The 14,805-nt window shown below is 36.5% G+C and overlaps 1 protein-coding gene across 1 annotated transcript; it reads right to left on the reverse strand.

Annotated features, from left to right (window-relative positions):
* Window positions 1-392: 392 nt before the first annotated feature.
* STK17B (serine/threonine kinase 17b) lies at window positions 393-14,342 on the reverse strand. Its single transcript, XM_009696431.1, has 7 exons — window positions 14,183-14,342; window positions 10,170-10,382; window positions 5,524-5,668; window positions 5,150-5,276; window positions 4,201-4,249; window positions 2,605-2,784; window positions 393-942 (listed from the first exon to the last, which is right to left on the reverse strand). Exons 1-7 carry the CDS (start codon window positions 14,302-14,304, stop codon window positions 660-662), a joined length of 1,119 nt encoding a protein of 372 aa, XP_009694733.1. The 5' UTR covers window positions 14,305-14,342; the 3' UTR covers window positions 393-659.
* Window positions 14,343-14,805: the final 463 nt, after the last annotated feature.

Below are 14,805 nucleotides of genomic sequence, written 5' to 3' on the forward strand. Positions count from 1 at the left end.
ACTAGCACAAGAACTGACAATCTACCCATTTTCTATTAAAGCACTGCAGAGATCCAACACAGGAAAAACACAGAGAGTATGCATTATAATCCCTAAATGGACCAGATGTGTAAGGCAGAAACATTTCCTTAACTACTGACGATCCTAGAAAGAAAGCAGTTTTCCAAATGGTCCCAACAGATGTATCATATTCCCAAAACATACCAACTTTAGCTTCCATTTAAAGCGATGAGAATGGTCACAAATAAGCCCGGAAAGACAGCTCGATTCAGTTTCCCTGCTTAGACCAATTTCTTATTAAGGCTAGTCATAAAAGCATGCATGTATTCAACTGCTGTTTGGCAAAGCTTGAGTTTAAACAAACTCATTTGCAGGTTTTAGTTTGTTCACTCTGGCATCATTTTTGGACTAAAACTTGAAAAGTGCAAAAATATTTAATTTTATCTTCTTTAAAAAAAAAAATTTTATTGGTGCAACAACCCCACTTTCTCAGGAGTTAAATCCATTGCCAGCAATGGATAGAAAAGGAAGCACCAGCATAAAAGAATCAAAGTGCATTTCCAGTATGCCAATGCTGCACGAATTGGCAAGCCATAATCTTATATTCACCACAGGAATAGATTATGCTAAATTCATTTTATAAAAGTCTATATTACACATTAACATACAACGTCTGTCATGAAGTCTTGGGGATACTGCAATGAGTCATCAAAACGGAAACGTTTGGAGACTGTACTGCTGTCCTCTGGAATGTTTTCTTTGTCTTCCTTGTCGCTACAGGTACCGTTACAATTGGATTTTACATTCCGCTCTTCTGAGCATTTTGCTGTGTGTCCTGGCACCAGAGAAGAGCAACAAGTTTCTTCAGGGCTACACAAGAGTATGAACTCCCCTTGCTGCAACCACAAATGAGAAAGACAGGCCTCTGCTGTGGGTCTTTCCCTTTGAAAGACAAAAAGGTGAAGTTGCTTAAGGTAATTTCAGAAGTACTAAAAATGTAATTAAAATAGCTCTGACACATGCTAAGAAATCTTAAACAGAATTGACACTGAAAAGTTAATATTGCTGTTTTTCTACCACTACCATAGCTGCTCCAAAACACATTAGACTCTACCATAGTTAAGGTTAAGTATTGGCAACATGCATCTAATTATTAGTTGACAGTTTCCCCTACTGCTGAACATCAGAGCTTTTAAGCTTTTCATCAGAACAACGAACAGGTATTTCTCAGCCAGTATTCATAGCCCCTTGGAATGTCTTCAACACTGTATATAAGTACATGCACATGCTTGTGCTTTTGGAGTCCTATGTTTTATACAGACCACTGTAAACAGGTAAGCTAATGAATATTCAGTCATTAGGTTTTCAAGGAGGGCCAAATAACATGATGTCATCAACTCTTATCTGACATTTTGCAGTGTTTTACTCTTACTGAGGATATAATGAAGACTCTGAGATGCCCACAAGCAAGACAGCAAGTAGAGTAGTAACTATGACAGAATGTCAAACATCCCACAGGTTCACACTAACATTTATCAAAGCAGGCTCTTCATAATTGCTTCCCTCATGATACTATGTTTTTTGTGAATTATTCCAGATATTGACAGACCCTCCACGTGAGACGTTAAAATAGTTCTGTTCAGACACGAGTTTATATGGAGTCCTTATTTTGTCAAAGTAGGCACTTTATGTATATCATCTCCCATCATCGCCTCTGATCAAAGAACCTTTTTCTCAACGAAAAAATAGGATCACTCCTGCTTCCTGCAGGCTCTCTGAAGAAGACAGGGATTACTGTCTCACCACAAATGACAGTATCTAGCACTATAATTGATAACACCTGACCATGCCTAGTAGAACATGACAAACCGACTGTACTAAATATTACTCCCCCATACATACCTTCTAGGGTGGTGGGGTTTTTGTTTTGCTGGGGTTTTTTTTGTTTAGTTGTTTTTTTGAGGGGGGGGTCGTTTTGGTTTTTTGTTTTGGTTTTTTCCTGCATTTACTGGTGCAACAATTAAAAAATATCCAAATAAATATCCAAATAAAAAAATATACAAAAAGGTGGTACTTTTGATTGAGAACACTTTAAGAAGACTGAACATGGCAAAACACTATATATGTCTGAAGAACATATGCTCAGTCAGAAGACTGCCAAGTTTTATATAAAATGTATTAAAATAGATGCATTAAAAGTAAGTCAGGAAACAAGAAAGCACTGCATCAAAAAGACTGCATTTTGTCTCTCCAAATTCTGCAAGGTTAAATTATAGACAAGAATGTGACCTTTCTAGAACATATTTCCTCAGATTTGTTAATAATCTGTCCTCTGAATGAAAATATAAAGAAACTCAAAATATAAAACTCAAAGCACAAGCCTGACTACAGTAATAGCCAGAGAGTGAACCAAAGATCCTTTTCATACATTATGGAAAAGCATAAACCTACACTTTTCAATATCCAGCTGATAATACCAATGCATTGTGAAATGTCTGACTGATCCTATCAGTGGTATTAAGCTCCCAAATTAACATTTGCTTTTTCTAGGTGGTCCATAAACATAAAAGATAAGATTCTTGCCCAGAGGAGTTTGTTACTTACTCTGGATTTTTTATAAGAAGTTTTTGAATGAAGTCTCTGGCAGGCTGTGAAACTGATGAAAATGTTTCTTCTGAATAATCCACGTTTACTTGAGATATATTAAGGTAAGTTTCTTGATTATCAGCTCCCACAAATGGAGATTCTTGTGTCAGCAGCATGTATGAAATTACACCTATGTTCCTGAGATAAGAACACAATGTATAATCCTACTAGGATACCTAAACAATACACCCCCAATTTATTTATTGTTTATTATTTGCCATTATTATTATTTACTGTATGCAGATCAAACTTCCTGATGTACGCCACACTCGAAATTTAGAAACATGATGTGACATCTCAGTTTTATGTGATTCAAGTATGTACACACATGCACACACAAGGAAAGCTGTGTTTGTATCTCAATGAAGGGATTTTTGAAAATTGCTTACTTCCAATACCCTTTTCTTTCCATTGAGATTGTTAGGAAAAAGGAATGTATCACTTTTACACAGCCCATTCTTCGACATATCGCAATTCTGGATGACAGAACTGCAAAAAGATAGACTTTCTAATTTGCGTGTAAATAAAACCCCATCTTTCAATACAATTCTGGACGAAGTACCAAAGAATGAGATTTAGTCAACCTTCCTGTACAATCGACATCCAAGTTGTGTTACAGTATCCTCTTGCTGAGATGTTTTTCCCTAAGAACATGAACATGAGTAACACACATCATGATTTATTATAAATCTTAGATGGTTTCTTGATGCATAATAAAAATGGCTTTGTGATTGGATAGACCAAACTTTAGTACTAATTACAGTGTAGAAACATGCAGCTGCTGTGTTTGTCATTCTGAGTAGAGTGTCAATAGTTTGGTTTTGTGTCTTCCCACAAAAGCGGGCAAATAATAAGTGGTTAAAAAACATTCACGAACAGATTTAATTACTATTATGAGTTGAGAATTTCGATGGAGTAATTAGATTGCAGCAATTTTTAAAATGGAATTTTAATTATTTAGATACTCAAGAAGAGCATATGAATATTTTATGTTTTTAAGGAAACATCTCAAAACTAGACTTTACACTAATACAGCTCATGAAATTAATAGGCTACAAAGGTATACTTAATAAAGTTGTGGATTAGTTTAAGATACTTGTCTCTTTTTTATGACTCATTCCGCAGATACTGCTCGAACATAAGAAGCAGAAAGTTAAAATACTTACCATTTGTATAAAAAAATTACTTAATGATACAAAAGTGGGGAGGGACGAGTGTCCAAGAGTAGTTAATATCTGCAGCATGTCATCCAAGAGTAACTAATACCTAAAGTCATTGTTATTGTTCCCTTAGAACAGATACCTATACTCTGCACACTCAGAAGCCACACGCATTCCCTACTAGGTATGCAACAGACACATATACAGTAATTCCTGTAAGACCCAAGTTATATCCTGAGGGTTCCTTCCTCTCCCAGCTCTCCCTCTTTTGGTCAGCCCACCAACAGAAGGGTATTCTTGGAAGCCAGATAAAACTGCATCAGAGTCTGGATGTGGCCCCTAGATTAAGCATTTACGCCTACCTCAGTAAAATGAAGTAACATATACAACCTACCACATATCTGTAGCTGTGGTAACAGGATCGTAGTTTAAGATTTCTGGAGCTAGAGAAAGAGATGGGGAGAAGAAAACACTTTAATAGACATATTATTCAAGTGGCCTTGAACCATACACTACATTTCTGGCAGTTTTTTGCCAACCATTATTATAAGACTAAACATACAGTTTCAATAATCAAGTTTATTATTTTCAAGCCACAAAGGTGGAAAAAAGTTATTTCTGTTTGATTAGACACACCGATGCTTAATTGGTTCATACTAAAATGGCACCATATGGCCTAAAGTCTATTCTATCCAGGCCCCAAGATATTTTCTAATCAGATGCATGCACATAAAAGATTCTTCTAAGAGGTTTTCCAGTATACAGCTTTTTAAGGGGAATGCATAAAGCCTTCAGCATGTTAACACCACAAAGCAAGATGATCAAGCCAATTTTAGGATCAGCGGCTGTTAGCGTATGCTAGGTAGCAAGCTCCCTACAGATTGCAGTGCTCTTAGAAGTGAGTGCAGGCAAATCATGAAGGAAACTTGCCCCTCAGAGAGGTCCAAGTGTTAATGGCTATCTTTCCCTTTCCAAGGAATATTTTAATCCATTAAATAATCATATTAAACAGCATTTCTAATTCAAATAACGTTTCTTTGTGCATGCAAATGTTGGATTTCAACTCTAATCAAAAGAATTTAATAGCCAAAATTTCTTATTGATTTAACAGTCTGCATCACAGCAAATACTATAGCATGAAATCAGAGGTGCACTTATTGATATAATTTAGGATTTTTTTGGTGCAAGTATTTGTTGACTACTCTAAAGAAAGCTTAAAACATGTTGCCTTGTCCTGTTCTTCTTTCTCCAGTAATGACTGATAAGTTCATAAGCACATTACATGAACTGTTTCTGTTTTCTCAAAACCACACATCAGAAATTGTGAAGCAACTCTACCATACCTAGATACTCTGTTGTTCCCATGATCTGCCGCAGTTCACTAGAATTCTCAAGCTTCCGAGACATACCAAAATCTACAATTTTTACATCACCAAGAGGATTGATGCTGCTCAGCAAAATATTTTGCGGCTAGAATAGGAAAGATTTAATTCTCAATTAATAAAATACAAGATGCAAAAAACCCCAACATACTAAATGACATTGCAGTTTCTACTATGCAATACTTACTGCTAAATTTTATTAAAAAAAAATTATTTAATCTCCGATACACTCCTTTTTCTCCTCATCTTTGCTATGTATTTAACAAATGACTTTGACCATCATAACATTAAATTGAAGTTAAAATACTAAAATAAGAAGTCTGCTGCAGCCTCACCTTTAAATCAAGATGAACAATATTGTTTTCATGCAAGCAGCAAAGTCCTTCAAGTATTTGTCTTACAAGTCTTACAACATCCCTTTCACCAATTCTGTCATCCTGATCTGGGACACACAAGTCAAATATTTCTCCTCCAGCAGCACTGAAACACATTCAAGAACACTTACATATTAAGTTTGAATTTTCAAGCTTAAGTGAGGAAAAATTGTATATATAGCACCTATTTATGTAATATATATTCATATTCTCAGAGAGGCTGGGAATATTATTATAATTTTTTTTTTTTAAACACACACACTTATCACACTTATGCCAAGACACATCATATAAGCACTAACAAAAGAAAAAAAAAAATCTGATTTCTTTCCTCATAGCCAGCAACAGCAGTTGAGACAGTGAAACAGAACTTTGTGGCTGACAATCTCACAATGCTTTGGTACCCTCAAGCATGGTTTCCTCTAAGTGGGTGTGACGATGCCTTCAGGAAGATGAGTTCTACCATCATTTTCTAACAGAAGCAGCCTTTCTCTTCAAGTCAAATCCAAAATTTCTTCCAGTAGACCAGTTCCAGAAAGCCCAGCAGTATTCCTGTTCACTGAATTTGGGAGTAAAAATTATCAATTTTTTTTTTTTTTTTAACATGATGTGGCTGTGGTGTAAATATAAAAGCTACAATGCAATGGACAGCTAAACTTGCTGAAGAATATTTCTGGAGCGGGAGGAAGCTGCATACTTGCCACCCTAGGTCCTGCCATTCTGACAGAAGACTGAAAATCAGAGAGGTACCAGAAAGAAAAACTAGCATGCTCCTGTTGATTAAGTATACAGCTGCCTCATCAGTTAGTGAGCAGTATCTCCCAGAACTGTAACAGACACGGCATATTCAGAAATACAAGGACTCAGCTCTGTCATTTTGAAATCTACCATTTCCACAGTAACAACAAATATGAGATTGACAAGCTTCATGTTTTCACACAGCATCTCAAATTATCTTCCTCAGAAAAAGGCTGTTATTTACTTACAGAAAACCCTCCTATTAGTACAGCATAAAGGAAGCATGGAAATAACCATGTTGCATGTGGTTTATCAGTTATACTTCTGCACTTTGCCACAGTGTCAGCTGTTTCCTTTTGTGCTGGGTTTGAAATCATTATCCAACCCACTCTAACTGCGTGAAGCTTCTCCCTCTTAAGGATAAAGGCCTACCTCAAAACTACAGATCAGTAAGCCTGAATTTCATTGTTAGCAAAATGACAGTCTATAAAAAAAGTCAGATAATGGACAACATTGATGAACACAGTCACTAACCTGCTGGAGCTGAGGTGTCAGTAATGCCTCCCCTACTTGCCTTTATGACAAAATGTAGATGAGGGGAAGGGAAGTGGATGTCATTTACTTGACCTTTAACAAGGTTTTTTCCCAACACTGTCTCCCACAGTATTCTTGTATCCAAGTTACTACATTATGGTCCGGATGGGTGGAGACCCAGGTGGGTAAAGAGCTGAACAGCTCTGCTGAAAAGGGTCTGGGACTCCTCACAGTGAGCGAGCTGAATGCAGCAAAGGTGGTCAGCAGCACCTTGGGCTGTAATAACAGGAGCACAGCCAGTAGGATCAGGCAAGTGACTCTACGCAGCACACTAGATCATTGCTAGAATGCAGCATCCTGGTTTTGGCTCCCCAGTTCAAGGGAGACATTAACAAGCAAGCTCAGCACCAACTGAGAAAGCAAGTAAAAAAGCACCAGAAGACCTGTAGCATACACAGATGTAAGATATCTTCAGAAAAATAACCTAACAGAATCCTACACAATGCCAAACTTTGAACTGGCAGGGACAGCCCAGGAAATTTTGATTTGACAGTTATTTGAAATAATTGGACCAATGCGCAGAGCAGCCAAAAGCCAACATATATGGTTGTCATCAGGAGGGCTACTAGGAACAAAAAGCAGCAAAGCGATGCTCAGTATAAAACCTTAGCATGTAGCTTGGTTTCTGTATCTTCAACAAGTGTGTAAGATTAGTGGACATACAGAGAAGGGCAAATAAGAGGACAGACAGTTGCTTTACAAGAAGAAACCAAAGAGACACAGACTCTTCAGTTTGCATAGAAGATTGTGGGAGAGTCTATGAATGAGGCTTACAAAAACTCTAAAGCTGGTTTAGAGATGAACAAAGAACTCTTATTCACCAAATCCCACAGTACGAGAACTAGGAGGCACCTGATGAAACTAGCTGATTAGTTTAAAACAGATAAAAGAAAGTATTTATTCACACAGTAAGTAATGAACATCTGGAATTTATTATCACCGAAGCAAACGGTATCACCAGGTTCAAAAAAGGACAAAACAGATTCACAGACTACAGGTCCATAAACAGATACTAAAAGGAACAGGCAGAGAGGTACCCTCAGTACAACATCTCTGGTTGCTGGGACAGTGCAAAGAGAAAGGACAGCAAAAAGTGGACTGGATCATAACACTCTTTAGCTCTTCCTAAATAGCATCTCCCTACATTTCCTTGCTGGAAATGGCAGATTAGACAGATCACTGATCTGACTCTGTAGGGCCTTTCTTAGTTCTTCAGTGAAGAGAACCAGATAGATTCGAAAATTCGTACAGCTGCAACACAAGTTTGTACGGTTGTTAAGTTTCTCTCTAAATAACTGGATTCCTCCAATTACCTTTGACCCTCAGATTAGAAGAGTAACAATGTTGTGGAGCTTTTGAAGAAGTATTCATGTCTTTAGTAATTCCCTCTACAAAGATGGCCTTATTAAGAACTAGCATCCATTTCTCTTTATTTAGAAAACATGTGCTTACACAAACGAATTCTTACTCCTAGATCTTCCAAAGAACCCTCCAAAGCGAGGACCAGTTATAGGGGGAAAACTACAGCTAAACAGGAAATGCTTAGAGAATAGTTTATAAGAGACTCATTTCTTGCAATTTTTTTTAAAGTACTGCTTCAGAGTTCTGATAATGAGAAAACAAACAAACCAAAAAACTCTGTGTGTTCTGCTACAGAAGGACATAGTTTAAAAGCGTAATCAGCCCTTGCTTATCCCAATAGAACCAGGAACACTTACTGCAAGACTTCTGAACACCACTACAAAGTAGACCATTAACACCGGTGTAGTACAAGGAAATTGTTTCATTATAGAGCTTTAATACGCAAGAGAGTTAGCTGAGCTGAGACAGAAGCAGGAAAATCAGTATGGTTTTTATGTGAACTTGCGCTTGTTCTTGATAAGAAATTCAAAACTTGTCATCTGGACTTTGTCTTCATTTCTACATTATTTATTACTTTAGCGTTCTTAGAACAACAAATAATATGTTAAGGATCATCAAGTTCCAAGCAAAAAGCTTCTTTAAGAATTATCTAGCTACAATCTTTGGAAAATTTGAAGGAATGTATCATGGTGCGTGCAGACTACCATTAACAGCTCTTCAAATATTGTGTACATGAAACTTAAATCCTAGAGACTTTCTGAATTAATTTCACAAACCGCATTTTTGTTACTTACATTACAAACAAAAATATACACATACAGCAAATATGATAGATAATTCAAGTTCAAATTAAATTCCCAAATTAGACTTGTTTTCAGAGCTAATGAGAAGCCACAGGGACATCTAAAAAGGTATGGGAATTTTGGAGGAAACACCTCCAAAAGGTAAACAGTTTTAAAACCACCAAACCACTAAACTTAGAAGCGTAGAACTCACAAAGGAACGGCAAGTTTTCAGTCACCAAAAAGTATCACGCAGTGACTGAAGTTCACACAACGTGGACGTGCTCAGCTTTTCTGAAATCTGTGTACTTGGTAACACTGGCTATTCTTTTTTTTTTTTTTGGTACGATTTAAGATGCATCAAAGCACTATGCACTTTCAATGGGATTCAAAAACATTCTCTCCAGTCATGAAAGACTCTAAGGAAAAAGCAAAAAAAAAATCCAGAAAGAACTACACCCTAGAGTTTGTATTCAGGTACTTATATTAGGTTAGCCTGACTTGAAAATTCATCAGAACTTTTCTACAAAAATACAACTAGCAAAAGAAATAGTCTGCTCAAATTAAACAGGCAAGTTTTGATTAAAATTACCCTCCTGAGATAGTATTTAAAGACACAAAAAATATTTCAATTTGAAATTCAGTGAAATTGTCTACGAAACTGAGTTACGCAGTGAGAAGAAAGAAGAATCTCCCTTTATTTTTGATAGCCTTTTGTAAAAAAAAAAATCCTTCAGTCCATTTTTAAAAATTTTGAGTACAGAACTACTGTAGGTTTTGGGGTTTTGTTTTTATGCATATTTCATGCATGTTTTACTCAAACATACTTTGTTTTAGGCCTTATTCCATATTGTTAGACATAACTCATTAGCTGTGGATGTAACAATACACATGTACAAAACCAAAGACTCAAATTAACAGCAATTGATTCAACTCTTGCATTCACATGAAAATAAATCGTACCAAAAAAGTTCCTAAGAGCTCATAAAGTATATCATAATGAAATATCAGTATAACGTATATAGTGTACAGTTGTAATTCTTGTGGGTGTTCAGGCTACTCATGCAAAAAATTAGTATACTGACAGATTTGTAACTACAAACGTGGAACATCTCATGAAGGCATACTTACTATTCCAACACTAAGATGATTTCATTTGCTGTTTCATAGACTTCATGGAGATTAACTATGCGAGGATTAGATTTCATTAATTCAAGTACTGCAATTTCATGAAGAATCTCTGCTTTGCAGTCTTGACCTCTTCTTCTTTTCTTTAAAAATTTAGCTGCATACTCTTGGCCTGTAGATTTAGCTATACATTTTCTAACCACAGCACATCTTCCTCTACAAAATAAAAGGGAAAACATTATGACCTAAGACTTTAAAAGTATGAAAATTGCCATTAGAGCAAAAGGCATGGCAAATAAGTGGAAACTAAAAGAGAAAAAAAAAAATTATCTGGGAATGCCACGTTTGGCCTTTTCTTACACCATTCCCCGAACATTCACTCTCAGCCACTGCAGGAAAAGTGATACTAAGCTAGATGAAGCTTTGGCAAGACCCAGTACAATTCCCTTTGTACAGACTAGCTAAGCACTAAATCACAGTATCGGGTTACATGGCCATTCTCACTGTAGGATCACTGAATCATAGAATAACTCCGGCTGGAAGGGACTTGAGGTCTCTAGCACAACCTCCTGCTTAAAGCAGGGCCAGCTACGAGATCCTACCAGGCTGCTCAGGGCTTCGTTCAGGTTGGCAATATTATATTAAAAAAAAAAAATCAACCACATTATAGCACCTACAGGACACAGCAATAAGCAAAACAGCCCCCTGTGAAATACAGAGAATGAATACAGAAAAGCAAGCCTATTTGTATGCTGGGGCGGGAAGGAAGGTCTTCAGTGCAGAAATTTTTTTGAGTCATAAAGAGAATTTCCCTCCACAAATCATGTAGTACTGCTAAGAAAACCCCAGGTATCAGCAAAATGTTTAAAAACATCTTAACAGAAAAACACCCACTACTTAGCATTCTCTTTCTCAATTACAGTTAGACAAAGTATGCTGCTTTATTTCCTAGCCAACTGTTTAGGTATGGAAACAAAAATGTATTTTGGCAAAGAAATGTTTTTAAAAGAAAACCACATACTGTAGTTAAAACACCAAGCTGACCTTTTAAAAAATTAGTGGAAAAAAATGCAGTTTTTTAAGCCAAGTTACAAACTCCTGAAAAAACAAAGTTTTATAGTCACAAGCTTTGCATTCCCAGAAATGCCTAGCTGCATACTTGCAAAGTGTTTTCAAATGATACAAGAAGCATTATTTTAAAAAAAAAACAACTTGAAGGGCTAAAATAAATTGTGTAAAGTTCTAAAAACAGTTATAAAACTGTGTACAAAGAACGAGATCTACACTTATGCCTTCAAAAAACCAATGCCTTTCCATGCATCTTTTTTGTTACCACAGCACACTAAGAACGAACTTAACGAAGAAGCTCAGTATGAGCTATCTGAGCTGCACTTTTTCAACTATATTAGCTTCTTTAGTAGAAAAGACTATGTTGCCCTGCAGACTTTGCCTTTCTTCTGGAGCAAAAAACCCAACACCTAAAAGGTATCTCTCAAAAAAAAAAAAAAAAAAAGAAAAAAAGGCATGCCTGAGGCTCTTTTGAAAAAAGCTACAATTCAGTATTTATTCAAAAAAGGTACAAGCATCTCACGAAAAAAATCAGATTTCCATTTGCAAATAACCATGTGTTAAACACAGATTGTACAAATCTAGCTAAATTATTAAACATGTAAAGTTGACCTTTAATCATACTGCTGTCGCTTATTTAGAAATAAATATAACAAACCAGCTTCTCTGTCATCATTTATTTCAACATCAATTACTTCGAGGATTTCTTTGTCCTTTTTTTAAAGCATTAAATTTAGAAAGGGAAGACTACAAAACTCAAAAGAAAAATTAATTTAGGAGGTGAAAGTTATTGGCAGTCTGATACATGCACACTCTTCATTTTAGCAACTATTTGTAAACCTGAAATGGCCAAGTCCTTTCCCAATTGTTAAACCAGCTTATTGCAGAGCATTTTAAGTTATTGAGCTGAATTTTGTAATATACCGAAGTTTATGATACTCCTCCCACAGCTTACATTCTCACTTTAACATCACATCACCCTGTCCACCACAAAAGTTTCTCTAAAATTAAAAAAGGGGAACTGGTTGAGTTTCATGAGAACAGTAAGATCTTCCTTGATAGTTTTTGCACATCTTCCTTCTAGTTGCTGCGGGTATTACAGATTTGAAGGGTCAGCGGGATCTCTAGGTGGATGATGTAAGAATTTCCACTTGTTTATACTGTATTTGTAGTGTGCCAATTATTAAGACAAAGTTATTAAGACAAAAAATCGTTTAAGAGCAGTGGAATTTCCCCAGAAACGCAAAAAAAAGGCAGATCTGAAGTGTTGCACTGAAGCAAAGTGGTTCCCACTCCTTGTTGCCTGCAAAGTAACTGCTTAACCATCACACTTTACATCCCAGTTCAAGAGATAAAAAACGATTTCAAGTTGTTTTCATATCCCAAGTTATAAACTGCAGAAATTAAACTACTTCAAAAGAAGCCAAGCCATCCACACACTGGGGATAAAACTACTTAACCCACTAAACAGACCTGCCTGCTTCATGAGTCAGTGTCTTAAATACCAAAGGACCTAAGAGATAAGGGTGTGGGAGGAAGAAATGGGACTTGGGAAGCTTAAGCAGAGAAGAACAGAAGAACCATTTACTAAATAACCTGAAGAGGAGGAAGAAAAGCGCAGGTCAAAAGACAAGCATATTAAATCTTTTAGAGAAGCTACAACTAAACGTGGATTTTACATGAGTTATAAAGTGTTGTAAATACTTACAACATTAAATATATATATACACACACACACACTGTCAGGCCAGGAAAAGTCAAAAGACTGCTTCTGTTTCTTTGCATTTTGGCACTTATTTTGTTATGCCTGGTTTTGCATATACAGAAAGTATTAAAGACCGTGTTTTGGAATCCACACAAGATCTATACTTTTGTTTGCTTTAGACATCATGTCACAGGTATGTATAATCTGGAATCCAGCATTTTAAGAGTACTGGAGCTCTAGAGGATGGTGCATATAAACTGCTTCTGTAGAGCCCAGAATTCAAAGCTAGAGATGACAAAGGGGTAAGAAAAAAGGAAAGTTATGAGTTGCAAGTTGCACTCTTATACAAGTGTACTAGATAAAGCAAATGCTAGGGAAAAACAAAACAAAACAAAACAACAACAAAAAAACCCCATGAGAACAATAAAAGCTAAAGAGCTTACAAAAATCACATGCAGAAGAGCATCTTTGTTGACAAAACAAGTGGCAGGTGCAAAGGATTGCTATGTAGCACAGCAAGGCAGAACTGTGAGACTGACCCATGCCACTTCTGTTCAAGGAGCTTGGAAACATGACCATGGCATTATGTTTGCATGGCTTTACACCCAATTCACTGAATATTTTCAAGGTATGAATTAACCCAGTGATTTCAAAAAAAAGCATTAACTCAGATGTCTGAAACACTATCATAAATACCAAGGTTTCCTCCCCGCCCCTTTTGGTTTATTTCCTATTTTACTATTGCAAACATCAGTAAGGGAAGCAGGCTCCAAACTGCTCTGAAATAGCAGGTTGTTAGAAACTTAGACTAACTGCTTGAGGGTGGAAGCGGAGGTCCAGAAAAAAGTCTTTGTTTTCTGGACTTCAAAAAGCTCAACCCAACAACCAGAACAACCAACTCAAAATCCCCATTCTTTGTCTTGCGGTATTACCCTATGTCATCTCTTCTTTAGTTTGTGTACCTGGAATGTGATGTGTGACTAGACAAGGGAAATGGAAGAAAAGGAACATAATGCCTATGAAGACAGGGTAAGTCTCTTTGACATGGAAAAGGCTGGCAACTTATGTCTCACTGCACCTTTTTCTGGTCCCTAGAGAACCTGCAAGAATGGAGGAGGGGGGCATACTTCATTGCCCACCTACTACCATACAAGTTTGCCAGAAAAGGTGTATCATTTCACAAACAATTCTCTTGCAGCAGAAATTCCTCTTATTAAAATAAAATAAACAGGAATAATCTTACCTTCCTAGCTCTTTCGATTCAAGCACATAAAAATCGTGGAAATTGTCTGTCTTGATCTGTGTCTGCAGAGATGTGGCTAACAAGCCAGAAAGGCTTTTATTCTCCAACTTTCTCCTCGACATAGTCAGGAAGAGGTCTCTCTCTTCTACCAGTCACCTGTTAAAGCAAAACAATTAAGAGTTTTAGAAATTCCATAATTACAGCGCAGGAAAGTATACAAATATTAAGAGTTTAGGTCTATCAGACTAGAATAGCCTTAAGTTTGTTCAGTAGTGACCTGAAAATAACACATTTAATCACTGTAAAAATAAAACCTGAAAGGAATACTAATCAAGACATGCTAAGAAAATTAATTGAAAGACTTTATTTAATGATTTTAAGTTGGGGTTTTTCCCCCCACAGCACATCCATAAGATATTAGGGATAAGCTTCAGTTCTCGTAAAAATGCTAATAACTACTTAACTATTAATGATATGTACTTTTCTTTTTTTAGCTTTCTGAAAATAAGCTTTAGCTCTTCTTTGGATTCTGGATAAGTTCCAGCAAATCCCTTAAGTTTACACTTCTAACTGGTATCCCTGGGGGACTTAACCAAAACGCTTTCCTGTTTGTTGTCTGCAAC

Source organism: Cariama cristata, unplaced genomic scaffold (genome assembly GCF_000690535.1).
Source record: "Cariama cristata isolate BGI_N322 unplaced genomic scaffold, ASM69053v1 scaffold9020, whole genome shotgun sequence".
Taxonomy (NCBI): Eukaryota; Metazoa; Chordata; class Aves; order Cariamiformes; family Cariamidae; genus Cariama; species Cariama cristata.

Excerpts from the sequence above, each read along its gene's own strand:
- STK17B (XM_009696431.1), bottom strand. The coding sequence starts at position 14,304 with ATGTCGAGGAGAAAGTTGGAGAATAAAAGCCTTTCTGGCTTGTTAGCC. Across the intron at positions 5,669-10,169 it reads ATCATCTTAGTGTTGGAATA|TGCTGCTGGAGGAGAAATAT; the intron begins GTAAGTATGCCT and ends AATGTGTTTCAG. Across the intron at positions 2,785-4,200 it reads ACCACAGCTACAGATATGTG|GAACATAGGTGTAATTTCAT; the intron begins GTAGGTTGTATA and ends TTCTTATCTCAG.